Consider the following 14,847-nt stretch of genomic DNA (forward strand, 5'->3'; position numbering starts at 1 on the left):
GAGTGGGGAGCAGAGGCTGCAGCTTGTAACAGGAAGCAGGTCAAGCCAGGGAACATTTGCTTACAATCTTTATTGAAGTCATACAAAAGTTGCCAAAAAGTGAAAAAATACACTATATACAAAACCATTTTCCTTGTAAGGAGAGGAGTGTCCAAGGTTAAAGAATTATCATACTGTGCTTTCAACTGCAGCCCCTGATTCTGCTTGTGGCCTTTTCTCTGTCTAAAAGAGAAGAAAAGGGTTTGGGTTTAGAACACAAGGCACTCCCTGACAGCACCAACTCATGAAGCAGCTCAAGGCTCCTGCAGTCTGAGGCTTTAACTGACTCCTCCTGCTGGTCCTCAGAGCCCAACACTACCCTAACATATTGACAGGAACCACTGCAGCCCAGGGGTATTAACAATTACTTGGGGAAAGGCCCTGTGCTGTAGCTCCGCACCCAGAACACGTTTCTGTCCCAGCGACAGGCTGCAGGTCTCCACAGCTGTGTCTCTCCAGCCCATGTGGCGATTGAGACTATGGTATATCACAAGTACCATACTATATATATATATAAAACATAATTGCAAGTGGGGAATGTTCCCACTCACTTCCCCACCTCCGCTGGGAAGCCTTGTGAAGGCCAGCAGGAATAAACCCAGGCACAAACCCACACCTGAACAGAGCAGGGAGGAAAAAAGGAAACGAAAGCCCAGGGCAGGCTCCTGCCTCAGCTGCCCACCTCCTCTTCCATTTTTTCTGCAACCTCGTTTCCACTGGGGACAGTATCACCACCGCCACCATTGACAGCCGGCTCTGGTTTAGATTTCTTAGCTTCGTTGTCTCCCTGGTGAGTCTCCTCCTCTGGTTTCCTCTGAGGACAAAATGTTTATAGTCTTCACTATGTAGAAATGAGATTTTAAGTGTTTTTTAGAGAGTTAGCACCTAGACATCATTGCATATCATCTGCTCAAGCTCTGCTTGCCAGGTTCAACGTGGATACTTCAAATTAAGGTTTAACCAAAGCTCTGTGGTCTCAACCAGAGGATTTCTGGTAAGACACTACTGAAATGCTGGTATCTATAGTGCTGGATTATCCTTAGTTATAGTTTGGCAAGGAAACATTCGACTGCTGAGCCAGGTAACAGTTAAAGGGATGGATTTAGAACATCTAGGACACAATCACCTGCATAAAGCAGATCAAAGTCGCTCCAGGCAAACCTGAACTGAAAGAGGCCAATAAATACAAAACAGGCCAGGCTGTGCCACAGCAGCATAGAAAATAAAAACTAAGATCCTATAAGGACTCTTCTTAGTATTATTAGTAAACAATTCTAGGAAAAACACACACAACTTTGAAGGAATCTAGCACTCAATACCTATCTCTTTAAGAGGCAGTTTATCATGACTACCATTAAACTGGCTTTGCTATTCATTAAGCCTTAATTCTCCATTTCCACTTGGAAAGGAGGGAACCCAGCTCAGCCTTGCTGCTTGCGCTCAAGATCTGTAGGCAGCCCTGCAGCTCTTGCAGGCCCTCAGCAGAGGAGGGCACTCCTGGCCTGCAGAAGCCACACAACTCGGTCTGAAGTTAAACCAGTGTGAGTCAGGCAAGGTACTGAAGCACCTGGAACAGTCTCCTGGAGGCTGGATGGTTCCCAGACTGCCTGGCTCCCAGTGGAAAGGTGTTTGACGCACCATTTCTGGGTTTAATTTTAGAGGGCTTTTTTCCATTATAAAATTAAGCTCAGAAAAAAAGCTTTAACACAAGAAATCCAATGACACAGAACAAGCCAGTGATACTCTAACAAACTGCTCAACCGGTAATTTCCAGACTCACCTTTTTCCTGACTAGGTGAGAGATGTCTGTAACACACTGAGATGCACCGTCACCTGCTTTTCTTACTGGAATCTATTACAAGACAGACATGGACACATGAGTACCAGCAAACACTAATCCTTAGAGCAGACATGAATTATCAGCATCCATCTTCAATTAACTTACTGTGGAAACAGAGCCACTGTCTTCACTTTGTGCAAAGCCAGATGTAGTTCCAACCTTCAGAAAAAGCAGAAGAAACAGTGAACAGATTCTGGCAAGACCATGTTAGAAAGGGACAGAAAACCCACACCTTCATGTCTTATCACTGCATTCCACACACACACACAGGCCAAGTGCAACACTTGGTCTGCTCTCACATTTGGCTGACCTGTCATTGCCAGCCCCAACGCATTAAATTGTGACAGAAGAGTACAGAATTCAAGTTTAGTTTGGAACACTTAATGCCAGGGTATTTATAAATAAAATACCATCTCTTTAGATATCAATTACCTCAGTTTCCTTCTCAACAATCACAGCCTGTAACAAATGTGAGCAATCACCAGCCCTCAACCTCAATAACCAAGTCTGAGCTCCTCCCACTATGGGTTTAAGTCTCACTGGAAAAGAGTCTGGGTAAAAAGAAACCACAGGACACACTAACCAGAGTTGCTTTCAGTGCCAGCTCAGCTACTCTTGCACTCTTTTGAGACTCCTTTGAATCTTCTATCTTTTCTTTGATTTCAGGAAGCAGTCCCTTCAGTTCTTCAATCTCTTTCTCATCTTCAGGAGCCCCACCTTCTGCCTTCTTTATCCGCTCAGTAAGCATTGCTAGGATTAAACAGTTATCATGGCAAAAGAAAATAATCAAGACCAAGTTGCTGCCCACAGGTAACATCCAGAGGCAAGCATCTGCTAACACAGTTTCAACAATTCTGCCATCAGTATAGCCTGTTGCCACTTTCAGACCAGCAAACATTGTCAAGGCAAGGTAATAAAGCACACTTAGCTACTTGTAGTGAGTTAAAGCCTGCTTTGACTTGGGAAAGCTCTCCTATTCGACAGGCAGCTTTAGAAATCCACTTACCCAGCCTCTTGTCAATGACCTCCATAGATTTGCCAAACTGCAGAACGGCCTCATCGAACTGGCTGTTGTAGTGGTATGCCAGAGCCAGCTGGTAGTGGCTCTCAGCGAGCAGGCGGTCATGAGCCTCCAGGTACTTCTGCTGCAGGGCCAGGCAGGCCTGGAACTCTTCTATAGCCTGTGTGTAGTTTTCTAGAGAGGAAAACCACGAGGTCTTTACAAATGACACTCATTTATCCAAACAAGCAAGGTCTAAACCCTCATTCAGTTACCCTGTATTTTATTACACTTCACACAGTCTGAAAACAGAACCACCATTGAACACAGCACTCGAGTTCAGCAACAGGCTGCTTTAAGACTCTCAAATGACAACACTGCCTCCCTCCTCATAGATTTAGAGGCCAGTTCCTCAGGAGTGCTCTGTCTATTTGCAGCACCACAGTGAATTAAGCAGCCAAGCCAACCCAGGCACACAAATCCTGCTATTTTACCTGCTACCAGGAATGAAACGTAACTGGTCACAACTACAGCTTGAATCTAGAGCTAAGGATGGTCCCTTGCTACCTTCCAGTCAAGCTCTTCAGTGACACAGGAACACAACCTTCATTTTGTAGCCCCTGTCCAGAAGCTTGTCAAGATTATAACCAGTGCTTGTCATAGAGAAACATTACGTTCCATCTGGATTTACCAAGATTAAAACACTTTAAATGAAGGGCAGATACAACACACTAGAAGGTGCAAACCTGGGGTTTGTTTCCTACTCTTTCTGCTGCATAGCAGTCTTTTCTGACCATACATACATTTTGGAAAGTTTAAGGGAATCAACCATTCTCCATTTGCAGTCTTTTGGCATGGTACCAGCATCTACTACTGAGCTCAGTTTCTCACTCCTACAATAAGGAAAGTGTCTCCTAACTTTCATAAGCTAACCAAAACTCACCTATAAAGCACAACACAAGGTCAGTTTTGACCTGGCAACACATTACTTCTTACTCAAAGCTTTCTTCCATTGGTCTGAAAAAGCACAGACTATCCTGTTTAAGGCACCAACTTGGTCATCCATTGGTTCCAAAGCTTTCCATGCAGTGGCACCATCGTAATTAGACAAAGTATTTTGTTTTCATCCTAACAGCCTTAACTCACCCCCACTCATCTGAAAGCATGAAAGAGAGCTGTCAAGAAGTGGAACTGAACATGTTATACATGAGAATTAGTATTACTTACCAGATTCAATGCTGACTTCTCCTAGCTTTAGATGAGCTTGAGCTGCATGGAGCTGAGCTTCTTTTGTTTCTTGTCTGAAGAGAAGTAGTTAAATCTTGATCAGAATATGCCACATTCACCAATTACGCCACCCCCTGGTTTACAACGAGTTTATCCAGCACATGTCCAAATTAGGACGGAAGTCTTTACCTCTTGTAGATGACTTTTGCTAACTCCAACATGTCCCAGGCCAGCTCAAGATTTCCAATTTCATCCTCCTCACTCTCCTGTAAGGACTAAAAGCGCATTAAAGATTAAGTGACTTGGTTACGTACCACATCAAACAACAACACCAAGTTTCTAAGCAGTGTTCTCAAGGAATAGATTTCAAGAGATAAACAGTTTACAACAAGGAGGAAAAAAAAGAACATGAAGACATTATTGCATCAACTGAGACTTTGCCTGCAGTGACGAGGTTTTAAGTGAAACACAAGCTTACATTGTTAGCTGATATGGCCTTAACAGGGCACCAAGCACCAATATCATCCCAAGAATAAGATGTTGTTTGAGGTGCTATTTAGATGAACAGAAAGGAGTTGATGTTCTGCTTTAATACTTCCCACTGGATTTTCACCCTAATCACTGGACTGGGTGCATTCAATATGACTATAGTGAGACAACAAAACAAGCAGAGAATAAACTCTTCCAAGTAACTCTTGCAGCAAGCTAAAGCAACTCTCCCTGCGTGCCCCTGCATTTACCAGGCTGCACCACTCATTAGCAGACCACAAGTGTTTGTTTCAGCATAGCTAAACAAGCCTGAGTTTACAGGAAAGAGCTGAACAGCATCCTACAATGCAGACTATGCACAATATTGCCTGAGGAAGGGGCAGAATTCATTTGCAAGTCAGTTCCTGAACAGAACTAGATGAAATACTGCTGAGCTTTTATAAAGACACTGACATTTAGACATGTACCTCACTCCCCCCTGAGCACTGACCCCAGAGCTCACAATCTCACCTTCTCTTCCACTGTCAGTTCATTCTCCTTATCATCTTCAGCTTTATCATTTTCTTTATCTTCTTCTTCAGATTCTTCTGTTTCTACAAGGAAAGTAGATGAATGAGAGCACTTGTTGGTGCTACACTTGCTTCACACGGAGTCAGGTAGAACGTATCATATCCAGCCCTCATTCTTCCAGTGACAGGTTAGATGTGCAAGAACAATACATACATATTAAATTCTCAGCAGCAGCCATCTTGCTGAAAGTGTTGGGCACTGTAGACTAGAGTAGCTCCAGACTACCTTAGTCTGCATTTTAAGTTCAACTTAGGAAGTTAAAACTATCTAGAATGGAAACTTACACAGAATTGTGAACCCTCACTGGCATTCTGAGCAGCCCTGGAGGTACTGCTCAGTTGCTGGACCTCATGCAACAGATAACAAGTGCTTTCAGCAAGATAGCTGCCAACTGTGTACAAGTAAGACCATTTCTGAATTAGTGCTCCTCACATAAGACACTTAAGTGGCAATGTTACTCATAAACCTGCTATTGTGTGGCACTGATTTGTCTTCTGATACTGGGTAGGAGCTATTCTACCAGTAGAAAACGTTCTGGGGACATGTGCAGTGAAGGAATATGGTTAATAACTTAGCATACAAATCAATCAGTGTTCTCAGGTCTCACATTTAATTCCTGTATCATGACCACTGGCTAATTCCAGAATACCAGGAGCTTGATGAGGTGGGAACTAGGGAACCCATGAGCCTGTTTGTCTAGCTCCCTAAAAGCACACAACTACCACTGAAGGAGCCAAACCTGCGAGTGTGAGGACAGCTCGATCAAAGGTAAAACAGAAGAGATGTTAGGAAGTTAAAGTAGTGGGAGGAGCCTGGAATAACAGCACCAGACCAAGAGTATCCTCACACTTACAGAGCTGGGGACAAAAAGCAGCAGTGTGTGTACATAGGCAGCCTTTCACAGGATGGCGAGTGGATAACTCCTCTTAGTTTATGTTCTGTTCAGAGTTTATACTCTGTTCAGACAGCCTTTGTTAGGCAGCTGCTCCACCACTGTGCTCAGCAGCACAAATCCTTTCAGTGTCCACAACCATTCAGCCTGAATGTTTGCTACTCCTAATATGGGTCTTCCCATGAAGCAGAGTTACTGACAAGCAAAGCTTCAATTATCAGCTCATCAATCTACTAAGACCATACAAGTAATATGTCAAAGTGCTCACATTTTACTCTGAAGTGGGTTACTTTAACATTATCCTGAAAACAGCTGTCATGAAGCAGCAAAGCAGAATGGCAGAAAAAGCTAGATAGCTGCAAGACTGCACTAGATAGCAGCAATAAGCCTTCAGGTCCCAGGGCAAATGAAGTTTAGATTTGCCAACCAAATTCTCCTTGCAGTTACAACCAGAAAGACTCAAATGGAGGGTTCCTTCACCCCACTAAAAGCAAATTTACTATGTTAAGGTTTCAGCTGTTCTTACTTTTCTGCTCCACTGTTTTAAAATGAAATACACCAGAGGCAAGTTGTGCTTCAAGTTATTTGGAGGTTAGTGCGCTAAACCCAGACACATGCAAGTGAACATCCATTCAGTATTCTCCACCAGCCTAGCCATTACTTACACATTTCACAGGGCTGCAAGTTTGCTTTCAAGTAAGATTTGCTTTGCAGTTAGTTAAGCGTTAGTCTGGCGAAACTGAGACTATTCATTACTCCTTGAAACTTTACTTGGATATAAAATCCTCCAAGAGCCCCTTTACCATGCCTTTTCCTTATTCTAAGGCAAACAGAAAATCCTGAATGGAACACTTTTTACCCATTGTTAGCCAAATCCATCAAGTCATCCACCCACAAGTACTTTTCTCCTGTTACCTTCTCCCTCTTGTATCAGGTCATCTTTCTCTTCTTTCTCTACCTTAGCACCTTCACCCTCTTCCATCAGGTCATCTTTCTTTTCCTCTTTCTCTACCTTAGCAGCTACTTCAGCCTTCTCTTCCAGGTCCTTAGAGGGCTCTTTACCCTCTGTGGGCACAGGTTCCTTTGAGGACTCTGTCTCTTTAGATTCATCTGCTTTCTCTTCTGTAGTAGTCTCTACTGGCTCTTGCTTCTCCTCCACCTTCTTCTGTTCAGCTGCCTCTGCTTCCCCTTCTGCAGTGTCTTTCTGCTCCACAGCAACTGCTGCCTGTGCTTCTGCTGTCACTTGTGCTACTGCCTTCTCATCCACAGCTGCCTCTGCCTGCCCTTCTACAGCCTCTCCCTTCTCCACAGCAGGCTTTTTTTCTGTTGTTTCTGCTGCCTGCTCTCCCTTCTTTTCCACAGCCACTTTTCCAGCTCCAGCCTCTTCCCCAGCTGCCTTTGCCTCCTTGTCCGTCACTTCTGTTGTGCTCTCCATCTCAGCTGCCTCTGCTACCTCGTCTTCAGACACCACCTTCTGCTCTTTTTCCACTGCCTTCTCTTCTGCAGCTGCCTCCTCTTTTGTGGCCTCTTTCTCCACAGCTTCCTGCTGCTTCTGCTCTTCTGAAGATACTTCTTTTTCCACAGAAACCTCCATCTTCTCTTCAGCCTCTTCACGCTTTACATCCTTGTCAGCACTTCCTTCTTCTGCTGTTTTCTCTTCTGCGCTGTCTTTCATATCTACATCCTTCTCTTTGTTTTCCTTCTCAGATACCACTGGAGACTCTCCTGTTGACTTTTTGGCCTCTTCCTTTTCATGCATGGCGTTATATACCTGTTCTCTCAAGTCCTCCCTTGCTTCTTCTACATGATTGAGGAAGCATAAACATTTCTTCGAGTTTAGTGTTAAAGACATTAAAGGGCACTGACACCACCACCCTCAGACCCTCCAGTGTGGCGATTTGCCATCAAGTTAGATGACATTCCTAAAAGGCTTCATTTTCAAAGTACAAGGAACTAGGACAGAACCAACACAGTAATTCAAACTAAGCAAATCCCTTCCCCTGACTGTATTATTGCAAGCGGCTGCTCAAGCAGTGTGCAGTTCTGAGCGCTAGCGTTTAGTCACAGCTAAGCAAGAGGTGCCAGTGTTTTAATAGCCTGGATGGACAGGAATGCCTGTATTATCTCCAGCTGCAGGGAGTATAAAACAGCGACTGTTCTTGGACATTTTACTCCAACCTGTCCTACTACACACACTGTACTGCTGCAAGGTTACAAAGCAGGTCAAGCTGACTGTGAAGCTTAAGAAAGCAAGTTTGAGTGCAGTGTTTCACAACACAGACACCTGGTGACCGTAACACATGCTTTCAGTGACCAGTTCCTTGCAGTTTCATTCAATCTTTAAGCTAGATTAGAAGAACAACAACAAAACAAAGTCCTTTCAGGCTGCTCAGTGTCTCAACAGAATGTTTCAGGCTACCCAAGATAAAGGATCATTCAGACCAGAAAACGCAGCTTGGTGACTCCATGACACATCTGACAGCTTTACATACCATCAACAGCTGGTAATGCAGAATCACCTTCAGCTTTTTCTCCTTCCTCTTCAACCTGCACCCCTTCTAAGGCATTTCCCAGCACGCCATTTTCCATTCTAAAGGGAAGAAAAGTTTGTTATCCCTTAGCTCCTGTAACAACACCATATCAACTCCACAAGCTGCAATGCCATGGCCCATCCCACCCTGCATACATGAAGTTTACTGTATTCCAGTCCATATGAGGGTGGAATCCTGTAACACCAACCAGACTTAAACAAGAAACTGTCAGCATACCTTGCCAACTCCAGAAGAGATTTCCCATAGTAAAAAAAAGCTTCCGCACACTCATCCGCTGTCTCACCATATTTCTTACCCCTACAAAAGTTAACAAAGGGTTATTTACCTGTGCCTACTCTACCTATAAGCTAAAGACACCTGGACAGGAGGAATCAGTTTGTTAGCTCATCTCCGTTTCGAAGAGATAACGAATGCCGCTCTGACTTAGCAAGACACGGCTCTCAAACATCCAGCAGAGCAGATTAATCTAAAACCCAGAGGGATCACCCTCAGAGACTGATTAAGACACATAAACAAGTGACTAGCAAGTAACACTACCTCCTTATTGTCCTATTAACAGCCATCAGAACCATACATGGCAAAAATCAAATACCAAATCCCTTTTCCTCCTTTGGGAGCTGCCCTGGCAATTACTATCACAAAAGCTGTCTGAATTGCACACCAACTACAGCACTGTCCAATGTTTGAGTTAAATCAAGCAGTTTATCCTCTCCTCAGTTGCATTACAAACACAGCAGCATGTGTAAGGTAACAATTTATGTCTTCCTTGTATAAGACACAACAGCACAGACAAACAAACCCCACAGAACATTCTACTACTCACAGTAAGCTCGCAGCTTCCTGGAATGCATTAACAGCAGCCGGAATATTTCCCATTACCAAGTGTTTCTGTCCTAAACCCAACAGTTTCTTTGATTCTCCATCCACATCCATACTGGAGGGGGGAATAAAACAAAACAGTATTCTGTTAGTTTCCACAGTAATTTCATATCCAGCTTTCAAACCTGAGTCAGCTTTACAGAAGAGCAAGTTGCAGATGTTACATTGCTTGGAAGTACCATGGTGGGGGGGGGGGTACTATGTTTTGTTTAGATCTGGACCAACTTCTACTTGTTATGATCGAGGGCAGATAGGATTATTTTAACCAAACACTGCAAGAAGCAGGTATCAGAATCTGGTATGACAACAGATGCTAAAAAACATACTTTAAGAGTCACACACTGAGTACTGTGCAGTGTTTGAGCAGACTCCAATGCTAACTAAGCCAAGAAAAAAGACTAAATGCAAGTTCTGACTTCTCATAGCGCAGCATGAAGCATTTGAGGAATGGCAGATGCAAGTTCTCTTTCAGTTCAGCACACGTCACAGTTTCATTTCCAAAAGGTCCAGCCCAGCCCAGAACCTTGGACTGGGACAAGAGGAGCTGCACACACACTGAACTACTACACACTAATTGCATACTGACATCTGCCCAATGCTTCCCCAGCACTAACTCAAAGATCAAGAACTTCCCAAACAACAGCTGGTATCTGTGTGTTTATTACTCCCTGAAGGCGTTTTATTGGACTATATTCATGCAGACTACAGGTGAGCACAAGTTATGAGCATCTACAGCATCCCCACCAGTTAAACTTCAAGCCTAACAACCAGTTTGAAGGGTGACTTCTTCGTTTCACTCAGTAACCCGGCCTAGTGGAAGGTACCCATGGCAGGGGGTTGGAACTAGATGATCTTTAAGGTCCCCTTCCAACCCAAACCACTGTCATTCTTTAGTAATTGACAAACCTGAGTCCCATCTCACCTGTCTGTCTTGTCTGTGGATGTGGAAGGAGCTGCCAATTCCTCTTCCATCCTGCAAGCAAAATATCGTGTAAGTGTTTATACCGGGCCACCCATTTCACGATGGGAGGTGCAGAAGCAGGGCCAGGAAGGGCCTTTCAGGTGCTCAGCCAACCGGAGCACGTTCCTAAGCTATGTTTTGGAGAAACCTCTAGTTTCTGTTTTGCTTCCCGTTTCCATGAAGCACTATTAAGGAAGCAGATGCTTTCACGCCCAGGATATATCAGACCAAGCCCTGCCAGCTGATCCGCTGTGTAAACTTGGCACCGCTCGTCCCCAGCACCGTGCAGCCACCAATCCCCAGCTCGCAGCGGCTCAGCCCTACCCCCACACGCACACCGGGGGAGTTTCGTCCCGCGTTTCCTACCAGGAGACCCAGACCCGGGCCCAAGGGGCCCGTCCCACCGCGGGCCAGCTGACAGGCACAGGGGGGACCCGGGGCAGGGGCTGCGGAGCTCCCGGGCGGAACAAAGGCCGAGCGAGGCAGGCAGGGCCACAGCCCCCCCCCGCCCCTCGCAGACAATGGGCGCCTTTCCCGCCTTCCGCCAGCCCCGCCCACTGCCATTGGCGCCAAACCGCGACGGTGGCTCCTGACAGGCTGCCGGCGCAGCGTCACGTGACGTCGCGGGCCCACCCCTCCCATCCTCACACCCAGCCCCCCCCCTCCTCAAGCCCGCCCCACGGGCAGGACCCGCAGCGTCGGCTGCCCCCAACAAAGATGGCAGCAACCGAGCAGGAGTCACGTGGTGGCTCCGCGCGAGCCCAGCGGGCCCAGCTGGCTCTGGGGGAGCGGGACGGCACGTACCACCGCCCGCGAGGGTATGCGGGGTACGACGGAAAGGGGGCGGCAGGCGACCGAGAGAGACCTCTCGGCCTCCAGCCCTTTTCTCCCCCACCCGCCAGAGGAAATCCTGCCGGCCGCCCCCCCAACCGGTCACCCCACGGCGCTAAAGCGCTCCCCCTCTACAACCCCTCCCGACACGCACACACGGAGAGCGGGGCAGCCCGCGCGGCCCTACCTCGTCGTGGAGGCCGGCGCAGGCTCGACGCAGGCGGGAGAGGCGACAGCCGGCGATTGCATAGAAGCTGCTGTGAACAGGGGCGGCGGCGGCGGAGTGCAGACCCCTTCCCCTCCGGCCTCCTATATACCCCCGAGGACACGCCCCGGCCCGCCTCGCGGCGCGCGCACTCCGCGGGGGGACTACGACTCCCGGCATGCCGCGCGACCGCACTCTGCGGGACACAAGGGAGCGCAGCCGCGCGGGGCCTGCTGGGCAGTGTAGTCCCGAGGTGCAGGGAACAGAGAGGGGCCGCGCGGCACGCTGGGAAGTGTAGTGCTGGGTAAGGCGGGGAAATGGCGTTCAGCCGGCAAGCCCCTGCCGCGCGGCATGCTGGGAAGTGTAGTGCGCCCGTCAGGCCTCCGGGCTCTCCCTGACTCTGCCGCGGCCTCCCCAAGCCGTAGCTGGGCGGTCCCCCCGGCGGTGGGAGGGCCGGGGCCTCGCTGCGCCGCTCCCGCCCCGGGTGAAGGTGGACGTGTGGCGGGTAGAAGGGCCCTGCCCCAGAGGCGGGGCCGAGTCCGCACCTCAGCGCGGGTCAAGGAGATCCCCGACGCTGTTCGCGGTCACGGAGCGTAGGTTTCCTCCGCCCACCCCTCCGGCGGGCCCGCACGCCTTGACCTGGCCGGGGCAGCGGACAGGCGCTCCCTGCCGTGGGGCATATCCAGCGCTGGCAAGGGCTCGCAATGCTCCACTTCGCGGTTGGGGCAGCAGTAGCGCCCCTGCCCTGGGGTAACCTCAGCCCATGCTCCGGCTCAGCTCACGCGTTTTCCACCAGCCAAGGCAGACATGGCTGCTGCAGCTGCAGAGACGGCGAGAGAACTCGCACAGCGACAAGAAAGCCATTGGCAGAGAGCTGGAAGCTCATTTCCCCCTGCGCTGTTTCAAGATAAAAGTTCAGCGGCCCCAACGGCACCATGTTAGCGCATGGAGTAACAGAGCTGGGAACTGCGGGTTCGATAGGCAGAATTTAACTGCTTTGCTTAGGAATTCTCTGCCTGCTTACTTACTCTCATTAAGGGAAATAACTGAAAAAGTTAATGGGGGCCCTGACAGGAAAGAGAGGGAAAACAGTCCCGAAGTCATACACTGAGTACAGTATTTATTTAAGACATGCAAGTAGAAATACATGCAAAAAAAGCCGCTTTCCTTGGCATGATGACTGCTGTTAACATCCTACCACAGCGCCTGCGAAGGAAAACTGCTTCCCTACTGATGTGCAGTAAGAACTGTAGTTAAAGTCACCCGCGTTTGATTAGAATAATAAAACCCCAAACGGCAGGGATTTCATTTCCCTTAGAAAAAAACGTTCCAGGGTAGTAAAGAATGTTAATGGAGCTGTAATGGCTTTCTCCACTGAGGTAAATTCAGCCGGAATTAGGAAACACCCAACACAGGAGCTCTTCGGCTTTTACATAAGGATTACAAAGAGTGATAAAACAGGTTTGTCACCGTTCAGCTGCACGCTGTGAGGCCCAGGGCAGGAAATACCTGGGGCAGCATTCTACTTGAGTTGAACATGTAGTTTACCATAGGCCTACTGTAAATGAGGATATCAAAACGAAAAGAAGCTAATTCCTTTGATTGTTGAACTATCTGAACACAGAGGATTATCTTTCTAATTCCAAGTGCTCTTTATTTCACTTACAGTCAGTTAAGCTTTCTTGATCCAGCAGCAAAGGAGAAGTCCATGACTGTCTCTGATTGGCATCAACAGAGATAAGAGAGTGCCATTACTTTACATTTGAGAGGCCTTTAGAAACTGCCTTGCTACTGTGCCTGCACCAAGGCAAATGAGCACTAAGCCTATTTTACAGGTAGAGAAAACCGAAGTGTTAACGCTGCTAAGGCCACAGAAGGTATCACCTTCAGAGTACTGGTAGGTGCTGTCACCTCACGCCCTTTGTACCGATGGCTGGACAATTCCTTAAGAGACTGAACTGGTGTTGGAGCTGGAGTTCCAGTCCTGCTCAGCAGTGTATCAGCACTCCATAAACCAGTTCCCACCACGGAGTAACATGGAGACATGGCAAGTAGGGAAAGAGGCACATTAAAATGTAAGGGGCCCCCTGACAGGTCTTTGTTCTTAAAATCTTGTGACCTTCCAAACTCAAACTGGGCATCTTTAGTAAAGAGACACTGGGAAACTACAGGAAAAGCAGGCTGGTCTTCTACAAGACTTGCAAAAACGGTCTGGATCCTTTTGTGACAGGATGATCAGAGCTACTGTCAGAGCCAAAACTATCCGTGTGAGAAGCAACACAGAAGCTTGCTCCAGAGGCCTGCCCCAGGGTGCTCATTCATTCTCCACAAATCTACAGGCAAATTACAATAAAAAGAAAAACGGGAGAATTCCAAGTCCCACAAGTACTCGAAGTGGATAAAAAGCACTGGGCAGGGCTGGTTACTTGGGGTTTAGTACATGGGTTATTGACATACTGCAACCATAGCACATTTCACTTTATTTCCTGTGTAAAAAAATTACTGATAAAAGATATCAAAGTTGATGGCTAAGCAGTTGTGTAGATTTAAAATGCTTTCATTCCTTCACCTTGTTGTGGTTTTTGTTTCCCTGCTTTGGCAATAACTAAAGACTTCAGAACCATTTCACAGAGATTAACTCCAAAGTATTGCCCTAGCCTGATAATGGTATGTTAGGAACTTGATTTAGACTCCCCAGCTCTTTATCTAATTCCCAAACGATTGATGCTTCCAGGAGCAAGTTTATGGTCATTGTAATAAATCCACAAACTTTGACAAGGAACCTACAGGATCTCCAGAAAGGAGGTCAGTGAGAATCAGTGTAAGTAAACCTACTCAGGAAGGAAGGTTCCATTTGGACAGAGGATTTTGACAATTTGTGGAAACAATTATTTTGTGGTATGACATGCAGAGGAGCATGTTCCTTAACACCTTATTTTCTTGTAGTTAATAAGGGTCATTGAAGGGGTAATGGGGGTGTCCAGCATCTCTGGCCACGAGCTTGCCATCCACCTGTGGAACAAACAGACTCAAGTCAGAAGGACAGAAATTCGTTCTTACTCTCAGTTTCAAGGTCTGCATGATTTCAGTTTCTGGGATAGGAAGATCCAAACACCTGGGAGTCTTTTCCAGCTCAAACAAGAGCCGGTTCCCTGCTCCTCCGTCCTCCCAGCACTTTGTGAAAGGAAAACTTAAAAATACATTAAAAAAAGGAGACAGATTTCTGTAGCCTGGAGCAAGACTTTCAAGCTGCTGAGACTTGAAGAATTAGATTAAGAACAGTTAAAAGCCTTCTGCCTTGTAGCTGTTACTGAGTCAATGTTGTAACATGCAGACTTCAAAACACCTTATTGGAATTGAAG

General features: G+C 47.0%; 2 protein-coding genes across 12 annotated transcripts in view; both read right to left on the reverse strand.

Moving 5' to 3' along the window:
• Positions 1-55: 55 nt before the first annotated feature.
• NASP (nuclear autoantigenic sperm protein) lies at positions 56-11,650 on the reverse strand. Of its 8 annotated transcripts, none has more exons than XR_009724162.1 (15): positions 11,468-11,648; positions 10,411-10,461; positions 9,433-9,543; positions 8,826-8,906; positions 8,550-8,647; positions 6,973-7,857; positions 5,106-5,188; positions 4,296-4,381; positions 4,107-4,180; positions 2,886-3,074; positions 2,463-2,629; positions 1,985-2,038; positions 1,820-1,891; positions 656-853; positions 56-222 (listed from the first exon to the last, which is right to left on the reverse strand). XR_009724162.1 is itself a non-coding variant. In XM_061344921.1 (15 exons), exons 1-15 carry the CDS (start codon positions 11,527-11,529, stop codon positions 169-171), a joined length of 2,199 nt encoding a protein of 732 aa, XP_061200905.1. In that variant the 5' UTR covers positions 11,530-11,647; the 3' UTR covers positions 56-168. The 8 variants fall into 8 exon arrangements, 7 of the variants coding, with proteins under 7 accessions (XP_061200905.1, XP_061200906.1, XP_061200908.1 ...); XM_061344921.1 differs by having other exon boundaries at positions 722-853; positions 11,468-11,647; XM_061344922.1 differs by lacking the exon at positions 11,468-11,648 and adding an exon at positions 11,437-11,461 and having other exon boundaries at positions 722-853.
• Positions 11,651-13,779: 2,129 nt separating this feature from the next.
• AKR1A1 (aldo-keto reductase family 1 member A1) overlaps positions 13,780-14,847 on the reverse strand; it is a 455,840-nt gene continuing 454,772 nt past the window's right edge. For all 4 annotated transcript variants that reach the window (XM_061344981.1, XM_061344979.1, XM_061344978.1 and 1 more), the window contains exon 9: positions 13,780-14,497. In XM_061344981.1, the coding sequence (XP_061200965.1) occupies positions 14,432-14,497 (66 nt within the window). In that variant the 3' untranslated portion in view covers positions 13,780-14,431. The remainder of the gene's footprint in view (positions 14,498-14,847) is intronic.

Source organism: Neopsephotus bourkii, unplaced genomic scaffold (assembly GCF_033783945.1).
Source record: "Neopsephotus bourkii isolate Nb327-2 ecotype Australia unplaced genomic scaffold, CSIRO-AGI_Nbou_v1 NB_234, whole genome shotgun sequence".
NCBI lineage: Eukaryota > Metazoa > Chordata > Aves > Psittaciformes > Psittacidae > Neopsephotus > Neopsephotus bourkii.